Below are 19,952 nucleotides of genomic sequence, written 5' to 3'. Positions count from 1 at the left end.
GTGTTACCATGAATTTACCAGGTAAATACCTGGTAATTAGGGGACTGTAAAAGAAAGCGTTACCATATTTATTTATAGGGTATATGTCACTTTTCTACAATGGTGATTAGGGCCAAGTAGGAAAAAAAAGGGGGGGGGGTAATATTTCGAGAAAACATTTGCAGATTGAAAGTGGCAGATTTATGATATTGAAAGTGGCAAATCTACAACAAAAAAATAGTGTTCTGTTAAGCAGGGAATGCTACATGGAAAAGTTACTGAGGAGGAATAGGCCTGATTCTGGCAACGTCTCTTCAAAGTCCGGACACATATGATAATATGGTGATTCTGGGCTAAAACCACAAGTATTTACTTATTGCTAAATACGATTGCAAAGTATAATATGATTAAGTCATCCACTGCAGACATAATACACGGCATGCGGCAGCTTCTGTGACGACGTAGTTCCTTGAAAAACAAAACGCTAGCCTATTTTTCCGCCTTTTTTCTCTCATAAATCTGCAAGGTTGTTCTCGAAATATTACCCCCCTCCCTCGTATTTTTTTTTTTTTTTCATACTTGGCCCTGATACACCTTCAGCCAAAAACATACCTGTATATCATTTTCTGCCCAGCCAAGCACTACGAGCACACACACAGTACATTTTCAAACACCTGAAGACACAACTCTATTTCTCGCAGACACACACATACACACACAAGATTAAAGGATAAAGCTGGACTTACATTATAATTTCATCATTACCAACAAATCCCATGAAAAGCCTAAAGTAATTAATTAATTCTGTAGTAAAGCGGTTCATTCTTTTGCCCCTCTATAATAATCTTAAACACATTAAAGAAGAAGCAGCACGTCCATGAGCATAATCAGCGATAGATAGCGTTCCTCTTTAAAGATTCATCTACAGAGATAAATGATCACTGATTGGGTTTATCACGACTGGATATGTCACCCAATAAAACCCTAATGCTTCTAAATGTGTATATAATAGAATCTGGATGACACTGACGTTGGCAGGGAGACATAAGCCACATCAAAAGCTTCGTCTATGCACACATCATTTTTAACGTCATTCAGTAAAGAAAAAAAAAAAGACTAAATAATCTCTTTTATGGTAGTGGAGAAACTTTTCAAAGCAAAGACTGAGCTTTAAGACTTCAGCGTCCATTTCCTGACAGCACCATCGGGCACACAGCTGGCCACTGGCACCAGGGCAACTCGCCAGTTTGAGGAGACAGAGAGAGCTGCACTCACACACCGCATTACTTAGGAAGGACGTAAATATCCAACCGGGACAGGAATTGGGCTGAGGCAGACTTTGAGGCACAGACTGGGACCTGGGGGTGGCAGGCTGAGGAGAGAGAGAGAGAGCTCACAGTGTGAAGAGAATGACATGGGCAGGGAGGAGAGCTGATGGTGCACCACCACGTGTGAAGTCGGCCTGCAGAGGGAGTGAGGTGTTGAATTCTAATCCATTACTTGGGACAGCTGGACAGTGGTAGGAGACAAAAAAAAACCAAACATGTACCACTTTGATGATCAGCCTCCAATTCCATTTCAACAGGGCTTATGAAAAGTGTTGCTGCAGAGCTTATGAGAAACACTCTGGCCTTTGTGTTGGCCAGCTTTGTACAAGTATGAAAAACGAGACGAGAGCTCATTATTTTTTGGTTTTCATTTTTTTTTTTTTTTTTTTTTTAAGAAATGAAAATGATGTGCGATCATGACCGTGGAGGAGGAACATCAACAATACTAAGATCTGTGGGAAATATCAGGGTTTTTTTTTTTTTTTTTTACATTTGCTTTTCCATTTACTGAGAGGGATTGTTATGCACCATGCTCATTTGTGTGTTTTCTCATTTTTCCTCTTTTACTTTCCCCGAGTTGTCAACATCACAAGAAGACCTCATTTCCTTAAGCCGCGGTAAAAGTGTCTCCGTGCCGCAGAAAAAAATCTAACACTTTTGTTTGTTGCCTAAAGCACGAAGAACAAGAACGAGTCAAATTGCGTTGTGTAAATGAGCCGTATTTCTTCGATTATCCATCCTCCACGCATTGGTGTTAGAAAGTGAAATGTTTTATGACGAGTAGCTCTTATGCCGTTATGTCTAATGTTTCGTGTTGTAATCTGTTTATCTTCTTTTAGCTTATCTGTCCCTTGGAGTCGCCAAAGCAGATCACCTGCCATTTTTTAGTGATCTGCATTAGTATTGTTCTCAAAATCACTGGACCAGTTAACGGACAGATAAAAATTTAAATTACAATCAGTAAAAGCATTATAGCTGAGTCATGTTTAGTTAATTTTTTGCCCTAACCCTAAATTTTGCGTATTCTCTAGGGGGAGTGCAATTTTGCCCTTATAATCAACCCTCAAAATGTAGTGAGCTCTGATGCGGGCTTAAAACAAAGTGGAAGATGAAATTACCCAAGATGCTTTGCGAATTCAGCAAGCCGGCTGGTTTTTTTTCCAACAAAGATGGCGGCCACATCTGCAGAGGAACAATTTTGTTGTAATATATTTCTGCAAATAAACATTTTACAATGTCAAAAAATGTCAGAAAATAACTGACAATTTATGAAAGCAGCTAGCTAACCAGCTAACCGGCTCGCTCCACCCGTAGAATCGTCAACATGTGGCGTAGGTTAGCATGTAACTACGCTAATTTGCATAAAGTGGTGTCCAAATTCCGTAGGGAACCCACTTCACTCAACGAGGGGAATTTACGGTTGAGGCCACTCCAAACCAAGTGGAAATTTTAAGAAGGAGAAATGTGACGGGGCCTAAGTCTTTGAAATGACTCAGCACAAATGTGTTGTTGACAGCTTCATAGTTCATAAATTGTCTAAAATGACTTGGATTAGATTAATAGCAGAGTCGTGACTCGAATTTGGCATCAGACACAAACAAGTGGTACGGTCCAATCCCTAATCTGCAGAAAATCGATACAATTAATTCTGCCTCATACTTTGGGTTGAACGAGAGGGAGATTCTGCCATTAATGGACTCTTGTGGATCATTGAAGAGTTTAGATAATGACCTGGATGAGTGAGAACCTTCACAGACGAGCACCACGGATGATAGTGTGCATCGAAAACTGTGACCCGAGGCAGAGTGATGAGTAAAGGCGAGGAGATGTAAAGTAGATCCCATGCAGATGAAATGGTGGTGCTCGTATCCATGGAGTTGCCAGTTGTCCTCGAGCTTATCTCTAAGGGTTTTACTCATTCTTCCTTTTTAGTGTAAGCACAACTCAAGCCTGTCCTGAGCTTCAGACGACTACATTCTAAATCAGAATAGGAAAACGTACTTTAATTGCAAAACGAAAGAAAAACACTAACAACCTAATTTATTCGCCACATACCGCACTGTTGGCCGAGTGATTCCGGCCTACGCGGCTATTTTTTTCTTGCGGTGCTGTTTTTGCATTCGCTCTCAAAGCACAGCAGAAACAAAGTGGCATCAATCAGAAGGCTGTAGGGTGAGAGTGCATCAGCGTTTGTGGAGGCACAGCCCCGACATTGACGATATAATAAGACTCTTTATTAATGCTTCAAGGTAAAAAAGAAAAGAAAAAAAAAGCTTTGATTATCAAGTGTCTTATACGTTTAATGCACCTGCCTCGGTTTGTGAATGACAGGAACATTCCTCACATAATTTAATTGGGATAGTGATCACACAACACAGACGTCTGTTAAGTGCACGCCGAGGTCTAGACAGGATTCATAATAGAAAAAGCAGCTCTGCAGATCCTCCATGTCAAGACAGAACAGAAAAACAAGAGTATATATAAAGGAGCGTGAAATCACATCAGTGTGAGACATACAGGGAGAGAGAGAAAGAGAGTTTCATCGGAGTTCAGCCCGAGATGGTGTTGGTGTTTCAACAATATTGGTTTCTTCAGATTATTTCTAGATGGCAACCCCTCTAAGTGGCAGTGTGAGCGTTCTTCAATCTGCTGATGGAACTCGCTGTACCTGACATACCCCCCCCCCCCCCCACCGCCGCCCGCCCGCCTTCAACTCCATTTTATTTTTTACCCCGCCTCCGTTTCCTCACTCCTCAGGTGTTCAGACGCCACGCTCCGTCGCTGGCTAATTACCCGTGTCGCTCTCCGAGGAGAGAGGAGGGGAGACCCCGGAGCGAAAATAACAGCTGTCTTTGCCACTCTGCAGACTGCCGTGGGGTCCTCCCCGAGGAGCGCGACAAGTGCCAGTGTTAGTGACAGAAGTGATGTCAAAGTCTCCACCTCAATTACAGCAAAACCAGGACAGACAAGAGGAGGAGGCTGCACTACTTTCCCTGTATTACCATCACTCTGCCTCTGACTCGACGTCTATGCGAACACAGTGTCGAATTACAAATCTGAAGTCTCTTTACGTTTAAGCTACAACGGGACAGGGAGAGTGTTTGTTAGAAAGTGTGAGTAGACGCTACTACATGAAGAGTGAAAACTTTTAAACTATGATATTTAATCCTAAAACGAGTCTATGGTGTTTGAATTATGACCACCAAGTTGACACAAATGCAGCTTCAAAGATTAAATATTGATTACTTTCCAGTAAGGTGTGCAGCACTCACAGCGCCATCAGGTCCCTTCAACAGATACATGATGAGATAATTAACCAGAGTCTACAACCACGTTAGCAGCTACGTGAGGTTGTATATTTTATGCAGAGCAGCGCTGCAAAGAAACCTCTTGTTCTATGAAAAGTAGTAAAACCATCGTTCATAGAGATGACACGCATCATCACTGTTCCCTGATGAAATCGAGATAATCCAGATACATCGATGCCATCTGTTTGTGCACAGTGCTATTTTAAATGCCGCTCCTTGCATCATCTGTATGATTTGCAATCTCATTTGTAAAAGAGATTTAAATCAATGCAACTTCATCTAATTTAAACCAACTCCTAATAACAGTATTCCAAAGAGAACAGTTTGCCAGTTGTTACACTGTTTTTATGGTAAGTGTTTGATTTTGTGCTACTAGTGCAGTGCCCGTACCAAGTATGTATGCAAGTATGTATGCACTAGTGTGGCTGACAGTCACAACAGCTAGCTACGGTAATGCTAATCAAAGATGAAAACATTTGCATTGTGCCTAATGAGGTTGCACAGTGTTTGTATTATGTTAGCCCTACGCTAATGCTAATCATAGCCTTGCTAGCTTACCTTTGGAAACGGGTTCGTCAAGTTAGCCACAAAGTAGTAGCATGCCAATGCAAAATTAATATGTGCTCGCATATTGGTGAATGGACACTGACTTCGCCGTTTCAGTATACAGGTTCACAAGGTTCTGCGGTGAACCTTGTGAAAAAGTCTCACCCACCGTGAGACCCGCGCCAGACAGCACAGCTGCTGTTGATGAGCCACTGCCTGCCTGGTTTAGCGTGATAAATCAGTGAAAACTAAAATTCCTCCAAAAATTATGAAAATCAAGGATGCACACCATCGGGCCATGCTCAAACCATATCCAAAGTCTTAGTGCGATCTGACTAAGGGTCAGCGAGATATGCCTGTCGCAGACACACAGACAGATAGACACACAGAAACAACTTGCTTTATAAATAGATATTTCATGTATACCCAGCTACTGTCATAAGTTACTGTTATTATTTCAGCAACAGGAGTGACTGACATGGAGTAACCCCAATCGATTAATTAAAAAATCCCGGAAAATAACACTTCCATGTGGGTATGATTGATGCATCTGTAGATAATCTTGCAGTGTGTGGCCAGAAAAAAAGGGGCATTTTTTTTTTTAAAGATAATCATTGGAGAATCTGCTGTGAAAGTGAGCCAGGATCCTAATGCGAAGATGCAACGTGTGACGGTAACTGATTTATTTCGGGCAGGAACGGCAAAGAGAAGTCGTCAGCCAAAGTGACTATTCAGCGAAGCCACCAGAGAGCAAGAGTGTCGCAAATTATAGAGCCAATTGATGTGATGCTAAGTAGCCGTCTAACTCCCACTGTAACTAAGCACCCAGTGAGGCTAATCTGTCGATCGGGAGAAAGCACTAAACATATTAACAATGCTATTCACACAAGAGCCACAGCAGGACATTCAGCTCCCTTCTGAAGCCTGAGTGGGAGAGAGAAGAAAATGTAAATAGATACAAGCCTGAGGGAAGCAGTGGGAGCACAACCAACGTAACAATCTGTCAATTTAATGTGGGAGAAGACAAGGATGGGACGAGGAGAAAACATTCTCTTTTTCATTGCTGATTAATAGTCAGAGAATGTTCGGGCATCTGTCATTAACCGGCCAGTTTAACAAGGCCATTAAAATATACTTGGCTGTATTTTACTTATGGGCTATTTGATCCGAGGCTGGACTTTTCATTTCCCAGAGAACGGAGAGCATTATCAAGCTTAATGGACGCACTTACGTATATCAATGTGCATAACCTCAAAACGGACACATAAAATATAACACAAAGACCGTTATCGGTTGTAACCTTGGCTGATGTATTTTTTTTTCAGTGAGTCATAACTTTTGCCATTTTTAAAGACTCTCTAATGGTGCTCCCAAAGTAGGCAGACTGCAGCGATTCAACACACCATGACACCAATTAGTGGGGTAAATAATAGCATGGCCGACAAAGGCATTCCTACTGCGCCATCGCTCCCACCTCGCCGGTCTGTTCTTATCAAAGCAGCCTTTTCTTCGCAGCCTGAAATTTAAGACCAAAAGGGCAGCTCAAGCTCATCAACATCCTCACCTCTTCCTTACAGCAATGTAATGATACAGTGCTCGATAACAAGCACACATTATCATCGGCCTGCTGCTGCTCCAGCTTCACACCAGTCACCGGCAGCAAGGAATCAACAACAACTCATGTAGCCATGCGCGCAGTAGTGTTTCTGACCAGTCGACATGAAGCCAGGGCAGAGCCGAAAAAAATAACAGCCTCTAGAAAATGTCAAGAGATAGACCGTTGTGTTTTTTTTGTTTTTTTTATTTAACTCTTAATCACATTCCCCCAAAAGTGTGGGAACCAATAATCTTGAATGTTTACATGAACCCATCTCATCTCAGCTTAAATAATGTATGTGTGTTTTTGTGATTGCGATGGTTAGGGGGCAAGAGGCACGCTATCGCAAACACAAGGAGGTGTGCAGATGCTGTCGAGCCCACAGGCTGATACCAAACTCTGCAGGACGGAGAGATAGCCACCGTGTGTGTGTGTGTGTGTGTGGCGAAAGGTGATTGAAAACATGCGGAGCAAAAGATTGGTGCTTTTCATCAGGTGGAAGGGAATCGACAGACAACAACAAAGCGTTTCCACTCGCTTGAAGACAACGGCTGATTTCTGCATAGAAACGCCACAGAGTCTTACATAAAAATTGAAAATGACATGGACAACACATCTCAGAGCCGTGTATGCCGAGATTCTGCCTGCAGCTTGAAAGTAAATGTGAGAAAATAACAGGGTCAGGGAGGAATAAGTTAAAAAAAAAAACCTTGTTTACCCGTGCAGTTCCTTGACTGATACGGAGATCTTGACGTTGTGCCCCAGCACATGGAGAACTGTGAGGATGTCGGCCCACTGCACCATCTCGCCCAGGGGACCGCCCTTCAGCACCTTCGGACTGAAGACATCCCCCGACTCCTCTGTCAGAAAACCCACATGGACGAGAATCTGAATTCAGCGGGGGAAAGGAAAAAAGAAAGAAACGTCAAAGCAAGAGAAAAGTGGAGCACACTACATCACCACTTTTCATGCGGCATTAGACGTTTTTCTTAAACCATGTGGTAATTGAGGGTTATCTGATCCACCGAATGACACTGAGTGCAATGACTGCTTAAATTACCAGTGTGTTAAGATGAGAATTCACTTCAAGCTCCAGTGTGGAACTTTTATCACCCCTGAACAGTGGAATCTCTATGGCCTAGTTTTCTCTCCCCACTCCTTTTTCAATCTTGTACTGTAAATTATAGCACCGTCTTCCCTGAGTGCACTGTTTACTCCACACTCTATATAGTGACGCTATTGTTGGTATCCTGTTTTCATGTTGTTTTCTTTTCCTTGCACCTATATGATAGTCTTTATTTCCTTATTTCTAGCTTTCTACCTTGTTGTGATTGTTGGCTGCTGTAACACTGCACATTTCCCCATGTGGGACAAATATAAGATTATCTTATCTTAAATAAACACACACACAGAGAAAGTGAGTGAAAGAGAGCGCGAGAGAAAGAGGAGAAAACAAAATGATGTTGTCTTCAGAATTTATGTGTTGTATATCTGTCTTCTAACGCAATGGCACTGTGGTCCAGACTGCATCCAGGAAACTTAAGTGGAGCTGCTTGGCGAAGGAAACAGCAGCAGATGTGATTGAAAAATAAAGGCAGAAGTCCTGGTGGAGCACGCATTTTCAATATCACACGATCATGTTCACAAGAGGCCAAAATGGTGATCGTGATTCAAATATGATTCCTGCTGAACTGAGGTGTTCCTGAGGAGACATCTCGTTTTACATTTTCATCTCTGAATATCTTTGAAAAAACGCGTATCCCAAGAGTCATCATTTAAAAGGACAATAATTAGTCATCTTTCACTGTATGAGTTTCATGTTGTTTTTGTTTTTTTACATTTAAATCTTACATTTAGAATCTCCAATGCTAATCATCCCTATCCTCTGTATTTCATCCTTAAAGAATGCATCATCATGTTAAAGTGATTTTGAAGCTGATGTAGTCAGAGCATCATTTCCCTCACGATTCATGGCAAAATCAAGTGTCATATTTATTTCCTTTTTTTTTAATATACACTTTATTAATCCCTTAGGGAAATAATGTTTGTAAATAATGTTGCATTGTTTCTGTTCACAAAGGGCTAAACAGAGGCAGAATAAGAACAACAACAAAAATGAAAAAGTTATGCACTGCAGTAGAAAGCGTTCATTCAAATGCTACAATCGAAGCTCACACACAACCGAAGGACGTTAAAGGAGCTGAAAAACAGACACGTTGGCCACAGATGCTCCATAAAGCACCTGTCTACTCTACAAATCCGTCTCTGCAATTTTTTTTTCTCCACCCCACAATGACTGACTCCAAGGCTGCAGCAGGGTTTGGTTAATGGACAGTAACCATTACTGTCAAACACACAATTACAATAAACAAAGCCCTCTGGACACCGAGGGGAGATTGCAGGTTTTTGGGGAGGAGTGGAGCATTACTGACAGATTGAGGTTTGATTTATCCAAGTGATGAAGGGAAGGCACACAGCAGAATGACAAGGCAACTGTTGACATGTGCAGGGAAAGGGAAAAAAAGAAAAAGAAGAAACTTTTATCTGGCTTCTAAAGCTTTTGGAGCATTAAGTCACTTCTCGGCTACTGCGGGGTTTATGAAGAGCTGTGTCCATGTTGTGAGTAAAAAGGCATCCACTGCAAAATGGTCAGCCATTCACTCGAACCCCCCTTCAATGTGAAAGATAAAACCGACATATTGTGGCACTCCATAAATGCATAAAGCATCAAAACAAACCAAAAAAACCACACGAAAACTTCCTTTTCCATTATGCATCTGAGCAGCATTCTTTAAACAGACACTGCCTCCTCAATGTGGCATTTATGTCTAAGGTCAGAGTCTCCTGGAAATAAATCATTGTCGTTTCCTTGTAGGTCATGGAGACAAGACTTTCATCCTCCTTGTGTCTTTGTGTGTGCGTGTCTCTGTAAAAACCTGACAAGGAAATCATCACGCCATAACGTGCCTGAATATTGCGTCGGCGATATCACTCGTGACAAATTAAGAGATTTTAATAAAAGTGGTTGTATACATACATATTGTATACATATATACATATACATATATACATACATATACACATATATACATACATACACATATATATATATATGTATATATATATATATATACATATATATTTATTATTATTATTTCAAGCTATTTTTATTACCATGTGCAATATACAGATTGTTGTTGTAGCTGAAGCCAGTAGCTCTTATTTTGAAGGTCAGGGTGAAAGAAAGTGATGATGGGTAAAAGGAGTCAAGGAGCTGACGGTGTACATGTATGAAAGAGACTCCTTATTAATACTTTAATGTCATTTATAATGAGGGTTTTAGGGTTTTTAAGGGTTTTCTTTTTCTTTTTTATTATTATACTGTGTTATCTGGCACCGTCAGAAGCTGGCGAGCAAAAAAATAGTTTTTTTCTTCATGCGAAATGACAAATAAAGGATCTCGAATCTAATAAAATAACCATGGTATGTGTTTCACTTTCATGTGAAAGTTAAGAAGCACAGCGGGCTGCAAACTGTTCAACCGCAGGAGCGCGCTGTTGTTGACTGAATGTGTGGGGGAAACATTTAACACATTTACCATATGTATATCGCATGTACGATATATCGTTCAGGATGGAAAATGTCCCTTGCAATTGTGCGTTTCTTCATTATTTCCCATATCAGACACCACCTGCAGATTTTAACGCTGGATTGATAACACACATATTGGGCCCAAAAAAACACTCAGTTTAAAGCAAAAGCAGTCTGTTTGCACCTCACAGGCAGCCAAGAGCACTGTGAGCACCATACAATGAACAAACAACACGAGCTAAAGACAAAAATAACTAAGGATGAGCATAAAGCAGTTTGGAACACTGAATTGGCACCGTGCTGTGGGTGTTCCGCACAATTTAGTTACAAAAATCGTGCTGATAAATAAATGTAAAAGATTATTACTTTACAGCACATACTCTTGCCCTGCAGTTTGTGCGAATATACACCGGGGTGTAAAAAAATGGCTCATATTCACCCTTTTTTTATCTCTCCATTGGCTGCGAAGCTTGTCGTCCAGCCGCCGAGCGGCGGAGGCCCACTGTGCCGCCAGGCTTCGTATTCGTCTCTTCATGAAGCTCAGTGATTCCTTTCCAGTGCCCACCTTCTCCAGCAGAGCGCCGATGTCAAACTGGAAAACAGCCTGGACAACGGGAGCAAATAAATATTTACAAGTGCATACTGCATATAAAAGGCGTCCTGTTGCTTTGTTGTGCAGAACATCTGCAGGCTCATAAATATGCAGAACCCGGCTTGAAACTACACAACATATTTGTTGTTATTGTTTTCTATAAGTGGGACTATTTTCATTGGAGTTGTGGTGAAACCTCTAAGCGTCTGCAGGAACCTTGGACACGGCCTCTACGAGAGTTTGCCTGAGGGATTTCTGGATCACGCTCGTAAATAATACGTTTACATCTCCTCGTCTGCCCAGTATGATCACTGCACGTCACAGTGAAATACCAGCATGCCAGCGCTGATCAATGGCAGAGCACGGAGGGCAGATGCAAAAGTGTCTCTCTCAAAAAAATACAGATTTTCTCAAAAGACGAAAATCAATTTGCAGAGTTGAAGGGTAATCAAACAATGCGGGTAAATTATTGCCCTCCAGGCAACTTGTGTATGGCACAGCAGAAATGCAAAGAGCCCGAGGGGAAGAGTTGGGATTAGTATCATTGAATACAGGCTGGCAATTAGAGCTGAAGGTAGAGCTGCAGAACAAATTTACATCAGGGCCTGTTGTACATTACTCCAGGGAGAAAAGAAGGGGAGGGGGGACGGAGGGGTAGAGACCTTGAAGAGTGATTATAACCGCAATGCATCTTGTGTTGATGCCGAAAATAAATATCAAACGACGCGGCAGTGGAAACGGCAACGGAAATCTGGAGTGACAGCAAACACCCTGAGAGAGAGAGAGAGAGGGACTCAAACTTCCCGTGAATCTTTTGCCTTTTGGCAACATCCAAACAGTGTAATTAAATTAAAAATCCTAATTTTAATCCTTAAAAATGTGCGTCACATTTCAGGAGTACTGGGCATGTGCAAAACAGGAAGTTGATTCTCTCCTCTGCACTTATGTTTCGGAGAATGAAACAACAGTGGTGAAAAGTACAACAAAGACAGGGATAAAACAACAATTAAGTACTTTTCTTTCACAGCTAATAGTTGAGACATCGATGATAAAAGAAACAAAAAAAAAAAACAATCAGGAAACAAATGCAACATCATACTCAAAAGGCTTCTTTTTTTTCCCTGGCTGTGCTAAAAGCAGCAGCAAAGATTTCAACCAAAAATTGATTTTTGAGCTCTAAAGCGCTTGGGTAATGTGGATGACAGGTGTATCCGGAGCAGAATTTATGGATTTTTAAATTAAAACTGACTAGTATGGATGTAGCCTCTGGTTAAATCCCAAACGCTGAAGCTTCGGTGTTGAAATACCAACCAAGAATAATTTTCTTCCAAATTTTGGTCAAAGCTAGAGATAGATATGTATGTATACAGTATGATTTGTTGTTTTTGTTGATGATTTGGTTTGTTTTACATGTCTGCAAACAAAATAAAGTGTCACCTGCTGTGTTTACCTGTCTCTTTGGCGGAGGCTTCAGGGTGGGTGTAGCAGTCTGGTTCCTCCAGGCCAGTGGGGGGCAGAACCACTCCACCTCACTCAGGTAGATGAGGAAGGAGCAGTCAGATCCGTCCACCCCGTAAAAGGCATAGCAAGGGTCCGACGTCCAACGGGCACGCATCCACTGGAAAGAAAAGCCCAAACACTCTTTTTGAGATATGGTTTACCGGCTGTGTCCTTTAAAGTTGTTCATATTATACCCTATTTCTCCAAGTTAAACTAGTTCCCTGGTGTCCTAATGAACATGTCTGTGACATGCTTTGGTCAAAATACCATAAGGATGAAGCACCACAGCAGTTCAAACACCCTGCCAAAACAGCCCTGTTCAGAACGCTCTGTTTAGTAGTATCTCTTTAGGTCCACCTTAAAAAAAAAGTCAAACAAAACATAAGGGACAGGAAATGACATCAGCCACAGAGGCTACTGGGAGCTAACAGCAGTTAGCATTTGGAAAAGTGATCATTTGCAGGCTCCAGCAGGCACATTGCTGTCATATATAACATGTATCCACTGGACAGATAAATCCTCTGAGGCTGGAAGTTTGTGTAGAACTCTGTGCTGCACTGTGCAGCCAAGACTTCGCGGACTTCGCGGTTTTTGGATACCGTTGCCCTCGCCAGCACTCTTGCGTGATTTACGGACAAAGCGGAGCTCCGCGAGACAACGGTTCCAGGAATTTGGAATGTTTCACCTCCTGTACTTAGACTGAGGAGGACCACAAAAACATGAGTGAGTCATCTTTTTTCACACTTTGCCGACTGATAGGGCCTCCAGAGTCCCACATATAAGGATTTAAATGATTAAACAGTTGATTTTTCATAATATGTCCCCTAGGCCCAAAAACAGCATGATAAGGTCATGATAAAAATATACAGACAAAGCAAACGCTATTGTTTTTTAATGTAAAGTCAGTGCTCTGCAGCAGGCTGGAGAGGGAGAGAGAGAGAGAGAGAGAGAGAGAGAGAGAGAGAGAGAGAGAGAGAGAGAGAGATCGTGAAATAATAATGAATACCAATAATTGAAGGGCTCTCTTCTGTACCAGGCTGAGCTGATGGTCTTTGAACAGTTCAAAGACTTGTGTCCCACTTATTTAGTGCGACGCACTTTACAATCAGTACAATTTTTTTTTTGACTCTCAAATCTTTAAGTGTTGAATCTCTTTTTTTTTTAAACTAGTTCACCCTTAAAGTGCTGTTCCTGAACAAAATCCTTCAAAAATGAGCATAAAATGGAGCAGCCTCTAAATTGTACATTACACCAGAGAGAGAGCAACACATTATACCAACTTTAAATGCTCTGAATTGGCGAAACTGCTATTGTAAAAACAATCAATAAAGCCGAATGATTCCTCATATAAATATAAGGCTTATTCTGGGGTAATGGAGCACAAAAAATCCATACAACCAGGTGATTGTAAGGGTACTTATTTTATCTTCACTTTCACTTTAATTTCGCACACTGGACCTTTAAGATCAGTTTATTGGTTTTCTAAAGCTTCAGATTTGCTTTTAACCTACAAAACCCCTGCAACATTCAGATCTTCAGGTCACAGCCTTTTAATTATCCCTGAACCTATAACTAAAACCTCCTTTTATGATCGTCTCTCATCGTCCTGGAAGACATGAGGGCGGCAAAGAATGTAGATATTTCTTTTTAAAAGCAAAACACGAGACCTTTTCACCTGGCTTTTAACAGAGTTTTATTTAACCGAACCCTTTGCTTATCTTTTTATTTCTACCACTGTTCGTCTGCACAGAAGTACGTCGTTCGTCCTTTTCATATTTTAGACTGTTATTGTATCGTTTTAGCTTGTACTTTTGAATTAGAATCATAACTCATAACTTTTATTAAAGGTGCATTATGTAATAAATATTAAGCAACTGACCATAAAATCCTCCTAATATGTCACAGAGACTCAGGAATAATGTTCATATAACAAACTGAACTCACCAACAACAACAGTACAGCCAAAATATTTGCATTAAAAAAAATATTTTGCAGACTGCAAATCATGTTTATGTTTTGAAATCATGTTTTGGCATGTGGCGCCACCTACCGCCGTCTACCAATCATTGCAGTCAGTAGAGTCTCGGCTGCCGAGCAACAACGGGTTGCCAGTTATGTCAGAAAACGAAACCTAAAAGACCTTGAATTTGAATGTAGTAATCATTTTTGGCCATATTCTTACATATGGCACCTTTAAACTCCGGTTGAATCAATAATATTTTTACTAGTATCATATATAATAGTTAGCTCATTGATGACCAATGAGATTATTTGATGGCGTTTCCTCAGTTTTGTTTATGCGTATGTGGGTGTTTTGTGAAGGAGTTAAATCTCTTAGTATGAAAGGTGTTAGAAATAGACAGAGACGTGGATTTTTATAGACATTGTGTTACCGTGTGTACACACACCTCAAAGAAAGCAACAACGTTTGAATATTGGACAGACGGTACATGTCACTGTCTTGAAATCTATATTTAAATAACGAGCTTTCCTTCCTTTAATTATTTCCATTACAACAGACAGAGACAATGTTATTTATGTGTATATTTGACACAATACGATGCTCTGCTTCTCTTTTGGACACTGTTTGCTTAAAAAAAACAACAACATATTTTATTCTGTTCCGACTATTTTCAAGGTCCAGTTTCTCTTTGTCGTCGCGCATCACACTCCATTTCTCCCTTTATCTGATACAAAATCCATGACGCGCCAAGGTGAGTCGCCAACAGAGGACGAGGGAATTTGTGTTGTGTGTGTGTGTGTGTGTGTGCGCGTAACATTGTTTGGACTTAAGTGAGATATATAGACTTACATCCACCTTGCTGGAGCAGTCTGGATACCGGGGATCTTTAGGAATCACACATTGCCCTAGTGTTCCGTCCCTGACTGGAGGAAACAAAAGCAAACAGTATTTATCAAAGCCTTAACACATACAGAGAGACAGCAAAAATCAGCTGCATAATTTTTACACTGAACAAGAAAAGTCGAACAGGAACAGGAAGGAGAGGTGAAATATTCTGTATCCACTTTTCAAGCCAAATAAACCATCTGTTGTCCACTTCTAACAAAAACACAGGAAATCTGATCGAGAATCAGATTTTAAACAAGCTGTCATTTACAAATAGTACATATTTTATAAATATCAGCCTCTGAATTAGGGATGTGAATCTTTGGGTGTCTCACGTTTTGATTCAAAATTTATTCTCGATGCAAAAATTGATACGATGCATAGTGTGCTAAGGCAAATTATGGCATCAAAACAATACAGTATGTTTAAGATAATGTGATTTATAAATAAACTGATTCTGATGATGATGTAATCCCACAAAGGCAAACTTAAGACATTACAAAAGTTAACATTTATTCATTCAAAACAAATAAAAACGTACTTACTGTACAACAAAAATAACGTGCATAAATAAAAGCTGAGGTTAGCTGCCTTTTTCTCCAATAAGTTACAAGAATAAAAGTGTACACAAATAACACAAACTGGTGTTCTGTGTGGTGTTCTTTTTTTTTTTTTTTTTTAATATTGATTTTTTTAATTTTATGAATTGATTCAGAATCGACGATGATTAGAATCGCGACTCTTATGTGAATCGATTTTTCCCCCCCACCCCTACTCTGAATTTGTCCCTGGATGATAAGTTTTAATAGTGATCGATGTGGTCTTCACAGCATTACTGCCGATTGGATGCACAGGGATCATTTAGAGAGTATAAGGCTGGCTAAGAAGCTTTTACACAAATGCTGGGCTCCCTTGCTGAATGGCCAAGTCTGTCTTCCAAGCCACTTGCTTGCATTTACTATAGATAGCATGCATTAGTGTAGTGCATAAAAGAAAATCACAATCTTCAGCCCTCTTTCTTCTCTCCCAATCTTTCCTGGCTCTTTCTGCGGCTCAGTTGACTCCATCTCCTTTTTTTTCCCCCCCTCTGCCTCTCGCTTTACTTTCCCTTCATTCGTTTTCCCCTTGAAGCCCAGTGCTCGCGAGCCTAATTAAAGGAGCGGTTGCAGCAGCATCCTGCCAACCATGGAAGAGCACACTCGCAGACAAATAATTGCTCTCCATTCTGTCTGATTAGCATGATAACTCCAGATCTCTCACACAGAAGAGCGCTCCTGCCTGCCAATGTCAAAACTTTAGCAGAGTTCACGGCGGCCTCGTCCAAACGCAGATCAGACATGATGACAACAGACGGATCATCTCACTCATTTTAATGAGAGCCGTCAGGTGAACCATTTTCAATCATAAAGCGCAACGTCGTGGATACAAGGGAGGAATTGAACCGTAAATTACATCGTGCTGTCCGACGTCTACTCTGCAGCCAATAAAGAAACGGAGAATGAAGGCTAATAAAGAAAGCTGACAGACATGGATTCCATTAACCAGGAAGTTATTAATCACCGCGGGCGACTTAAACATCCTGCCTGAAAGTCCTGTGGTGATGATATGAAGCGCTGCGCTGTGGTGCACATGTGGAGCTCCTTCAACCCTGACACGCAGCAGAGGTTTGGTATTTAGACATGAAATGTGCTGTGAATAATGCCTGTCATGTTCTATATGATCAACCAGGAAGTGCAGCATGCTACACAGGGAAATTGTGCACTCGAGTGACGGACACAATCCGGGGCTTGACAGTCAAGGCTTTTACGTTGGGAAACAGTGGGGAAATTGTTTTTCAGATTAATGGGATTTGAAACAGAACAGTGGGAATTCATCTCCCAGACACACACATGAGCATGCATTCGTGAGCGATGTACCTCTGTTGCCGGCCATGCTGTGCTGGAGGATTTGCTCCACCCTCACTGCCATGTCAGACATGTTCTGGGCTATCGCTTGGATGCGCTCCACCAGGCCCATAGGTTGAATCCTGGATCGAGGACGACAAAAACAGACAGCCAAATTAAAGGTCCCATACTATACCCTATTTATCCAAGTTAACCCAGTTCCCTGGTGTCCTCATGAACATGTCTGTGACATGCTTTGGTCAAAGGATGAAGCACCACAGCAGTTCAATCACCCTGCCAAAACAGCCCTGTTCAGAACGCTCGGTTTAGTAGTATGTCTTTTAAAAAAAAGGAAAAATTAAACTTAAGGGACAGGAAATGACATCAGCCACAGAGGCTACTGGTAGCTAACAGCAGTTAGCATTTGGAAAAGTGATCATTTGCAGGCTCTAGCAGGCACATTGCCGTCATATATAACATGTATCCACTGGACAGATAAATCCTCTGAGGCTGGAAGTTTGTGTAGAACTCTGTGCTGCACCGTGGAGCCAAGAATATAACTATATATAATAGTTTCGCGGACTTCCGGTTTTCTGATACCGTTGCTCTCAAAAGTACTCTCAAAAGTACTCTTGCGTGTTTTGCGGACAAAGCGGAGCTCCGAGAGACAACAATTCCAGTAATTTAGTGTCTTGTGACGTCCCAATGAGCGTGGAAGTCGACATTGCGTGTTTTATCTCCTGTACTTAGACTGAGGAGGACCACAAAAACATGAGTGAGTTATCTTTTTTCACACGTTGCCGACTGATAGGGCCTCCAGAGTCCTAATTATAAGGATTTTAATGATTACAAAGTTGATTTTGCATAACATGGGACCTTTAACGCAGGAGGTGAAAACCTAAAAATATTCAAGCAACGACCATTTCGAAGTTTACCTGAATTCGGCTATCAGCTGCAAAGAGGTGTCCTCAAGATAAACAGAGAAGACAATTAACAGACAAGGAAGTAATTGGCACCTTGTTCAAATAATAAATTGTGTTAGTTACACAATAAATAAATAATAGAAGTTTTGGTCTAAAGTGCATATCAATGTTATCTCAAATGACAGCTATCCAAGTTCAGCGGCCTGAAAGCTGAAGGAATAAAAGGAATTAAGAAACGATTCGTTTTGACCCCGGAGTGCATTGTACCTGCGACCAGAGGGCATCAACTCAAACTCATCAGAGAGAACGGAGGTGGTCTTCTTCTTTTAATGTTCTCCCCCAGAGGGACGTCACATCATTTAGCCTCACTCCAATGATCTTGGAGCAGGACTTCACAATGTAACACAGGCTGGTTTTTGTGCTTAAGAGATAGAACATGTTTTTTAATACGTTTCTGTTGAAAGGATAATACAAAAAAGCTCTTTTTTTGAATTATTTGTTGAGACAAGGAAGTGACTCGACAACAACCCTTAAGGCTGCTCCTTTGGGGAGATAAAAAAAAAAAAACAGAAAATCAATTTAAGCAGAAGTATTTCACTTGCACCTGACCTTTGCTGTTGGCAAAACAAACACAACAGAACAATTACTAATAATTAAAGGACAGGGGGTTGCAGAACTGTACTCCACAGATCAAGTAATGCCCACGTACAGCTCCTGTACGAGCTCCATAACATACCATTTTTTTTTTTTAAATATGACAATGACAAAGCCTGGGTTTAAAATGTATTCCTGTCCACAAGTGTTAGAATTCATAAACAGCATCTCTGATAAAAATAAAAATGATCCTAGTATGAGTCATTGAAATAACCTCCAATATCCTTACACACATGCACATGTATTTCTTTTTCCCCAAATCGATGGCCGTATAAATAAACACTTTGTAGCAGTGAAACGGTCTGAAAAATACCAAAACCTTGGATTTGAAAATAAATGTTTTTTTTGTTTTTTTTTTACAGGCATTGGGACTTGTTCACAACACGTGCTGCAACAGCGTCGCGTGGTTTGTACTGAAACGACCCTTTCCCATTATTTCCTCAGAGTCTCAGAAATCCCAGTGAACAGTGACAAATGCCAGCTGTGTCAAAAATCCACAACCTTACACAGTACAGTGAGAGACTTTTTTTATACAGTAAGAGAAGTGATGCTTTACCAAACAAGTAAATGTCCAATCAGAGATGATATTTGTATGTTTACTATGCTCACTTTCACCATAATTTGTGTATTTTGGAAGAGAAACGCTTCTAAATACTTTTTCCGCCTGCAGTTGTTTGAATCTCATCCCGCTAAATTGATGCAACACAGCCTCTCGCAGCCTGAACCTGTGTCTTTACATAACACAACATCCTCAGACAAACATCTGACAACAACAGATAAAAAATTTAAATTCAAACCTCAAAGTTGCGCGTATCAACACATGACTTTAAAGCTCTGACTATAATCAGTGATTATGAATGAACAAGAACCACTGCCTTGGCCTGTTTTACATGAGAACAAAGTGTGAAATTACTTCTTTTTTTAAAATTATTATTATTTTAATGAGCTCTCTTTTCATGTCGTAGCATTATTGAGATGGATATCGCTCGTTAACAAACTCTGAATAAATAAATAAACTCCAGGAAAACTAGAGCAACAGTGATTCTGGGCCAGATGAAGATCAAGCAAGACTGAATTCAATGAGGCTGCATGTATTTTTTGTGAGTTCCCCAAGGGAAGGTATTTACTGACTGTGTTGCGTTGCATAACATTATCCTAAACTCCCCTCAGGTCGTTTCCAGGAACAGTTACCTTCAAAATTTA

General features: G+C 40.8%; 1 protein-coding gene across 1 annotated transcript in view; it reads right to left on the bottom strand.

Annotated features, from left to right (window-relative positions):
• The window catches only part of mgat5b (alpha-1,6-mannosylglycoprotein 6-beta-N-acetylglucosaminyltransferase B), a gene marked incomplete at both ends in the record, with an annotated part of 60,323 nt that overhangs the window by 20,782 nt on the left and 19,589 nt on the right, over window positions 1–19,952 (bottom strand). The window contains 5 exons of the mRNA XM_083897026.1: window positions 7,477–7,646; window positions 10,789–10,953; window positions 12,392–12,559; window positions 15,254–15,327; window positions 17,206–17,315. Of these exons, the coding sequence (XP_083753152.1) occupies window positions 7,477–7,646; window positions 10,789–10,953; window positions 12,392–12,559; window positions 15,254–15,327; window positions 17,206–17,315 (687 nt within the window). The remainder of the gene's footprint in view (window positions 1–7,476; window positions 7,647–10,788; window positions 10,954–12,391; window positions 12,560–15,253; window positions 15,328–17,205; window positions 17,316–19,952) is intronic.

This window comes from Microchirus variegatus (genome assembly GCF_963457635.1).
Source record: "Microchirus variegatus genome assembly, chromosome: 10".
In the NCBI taxonomy this organism is placed as follows: domain Eukaryota; kingdom Metazoa; phylum Chordata; class Actinopteri; order Pleuronectiformes; family Soleidae; genus Microchirus; species Microchirus variegatus.
This window is presented reverse-complemented; position numbering and strand designations above follow the sequence as displayed.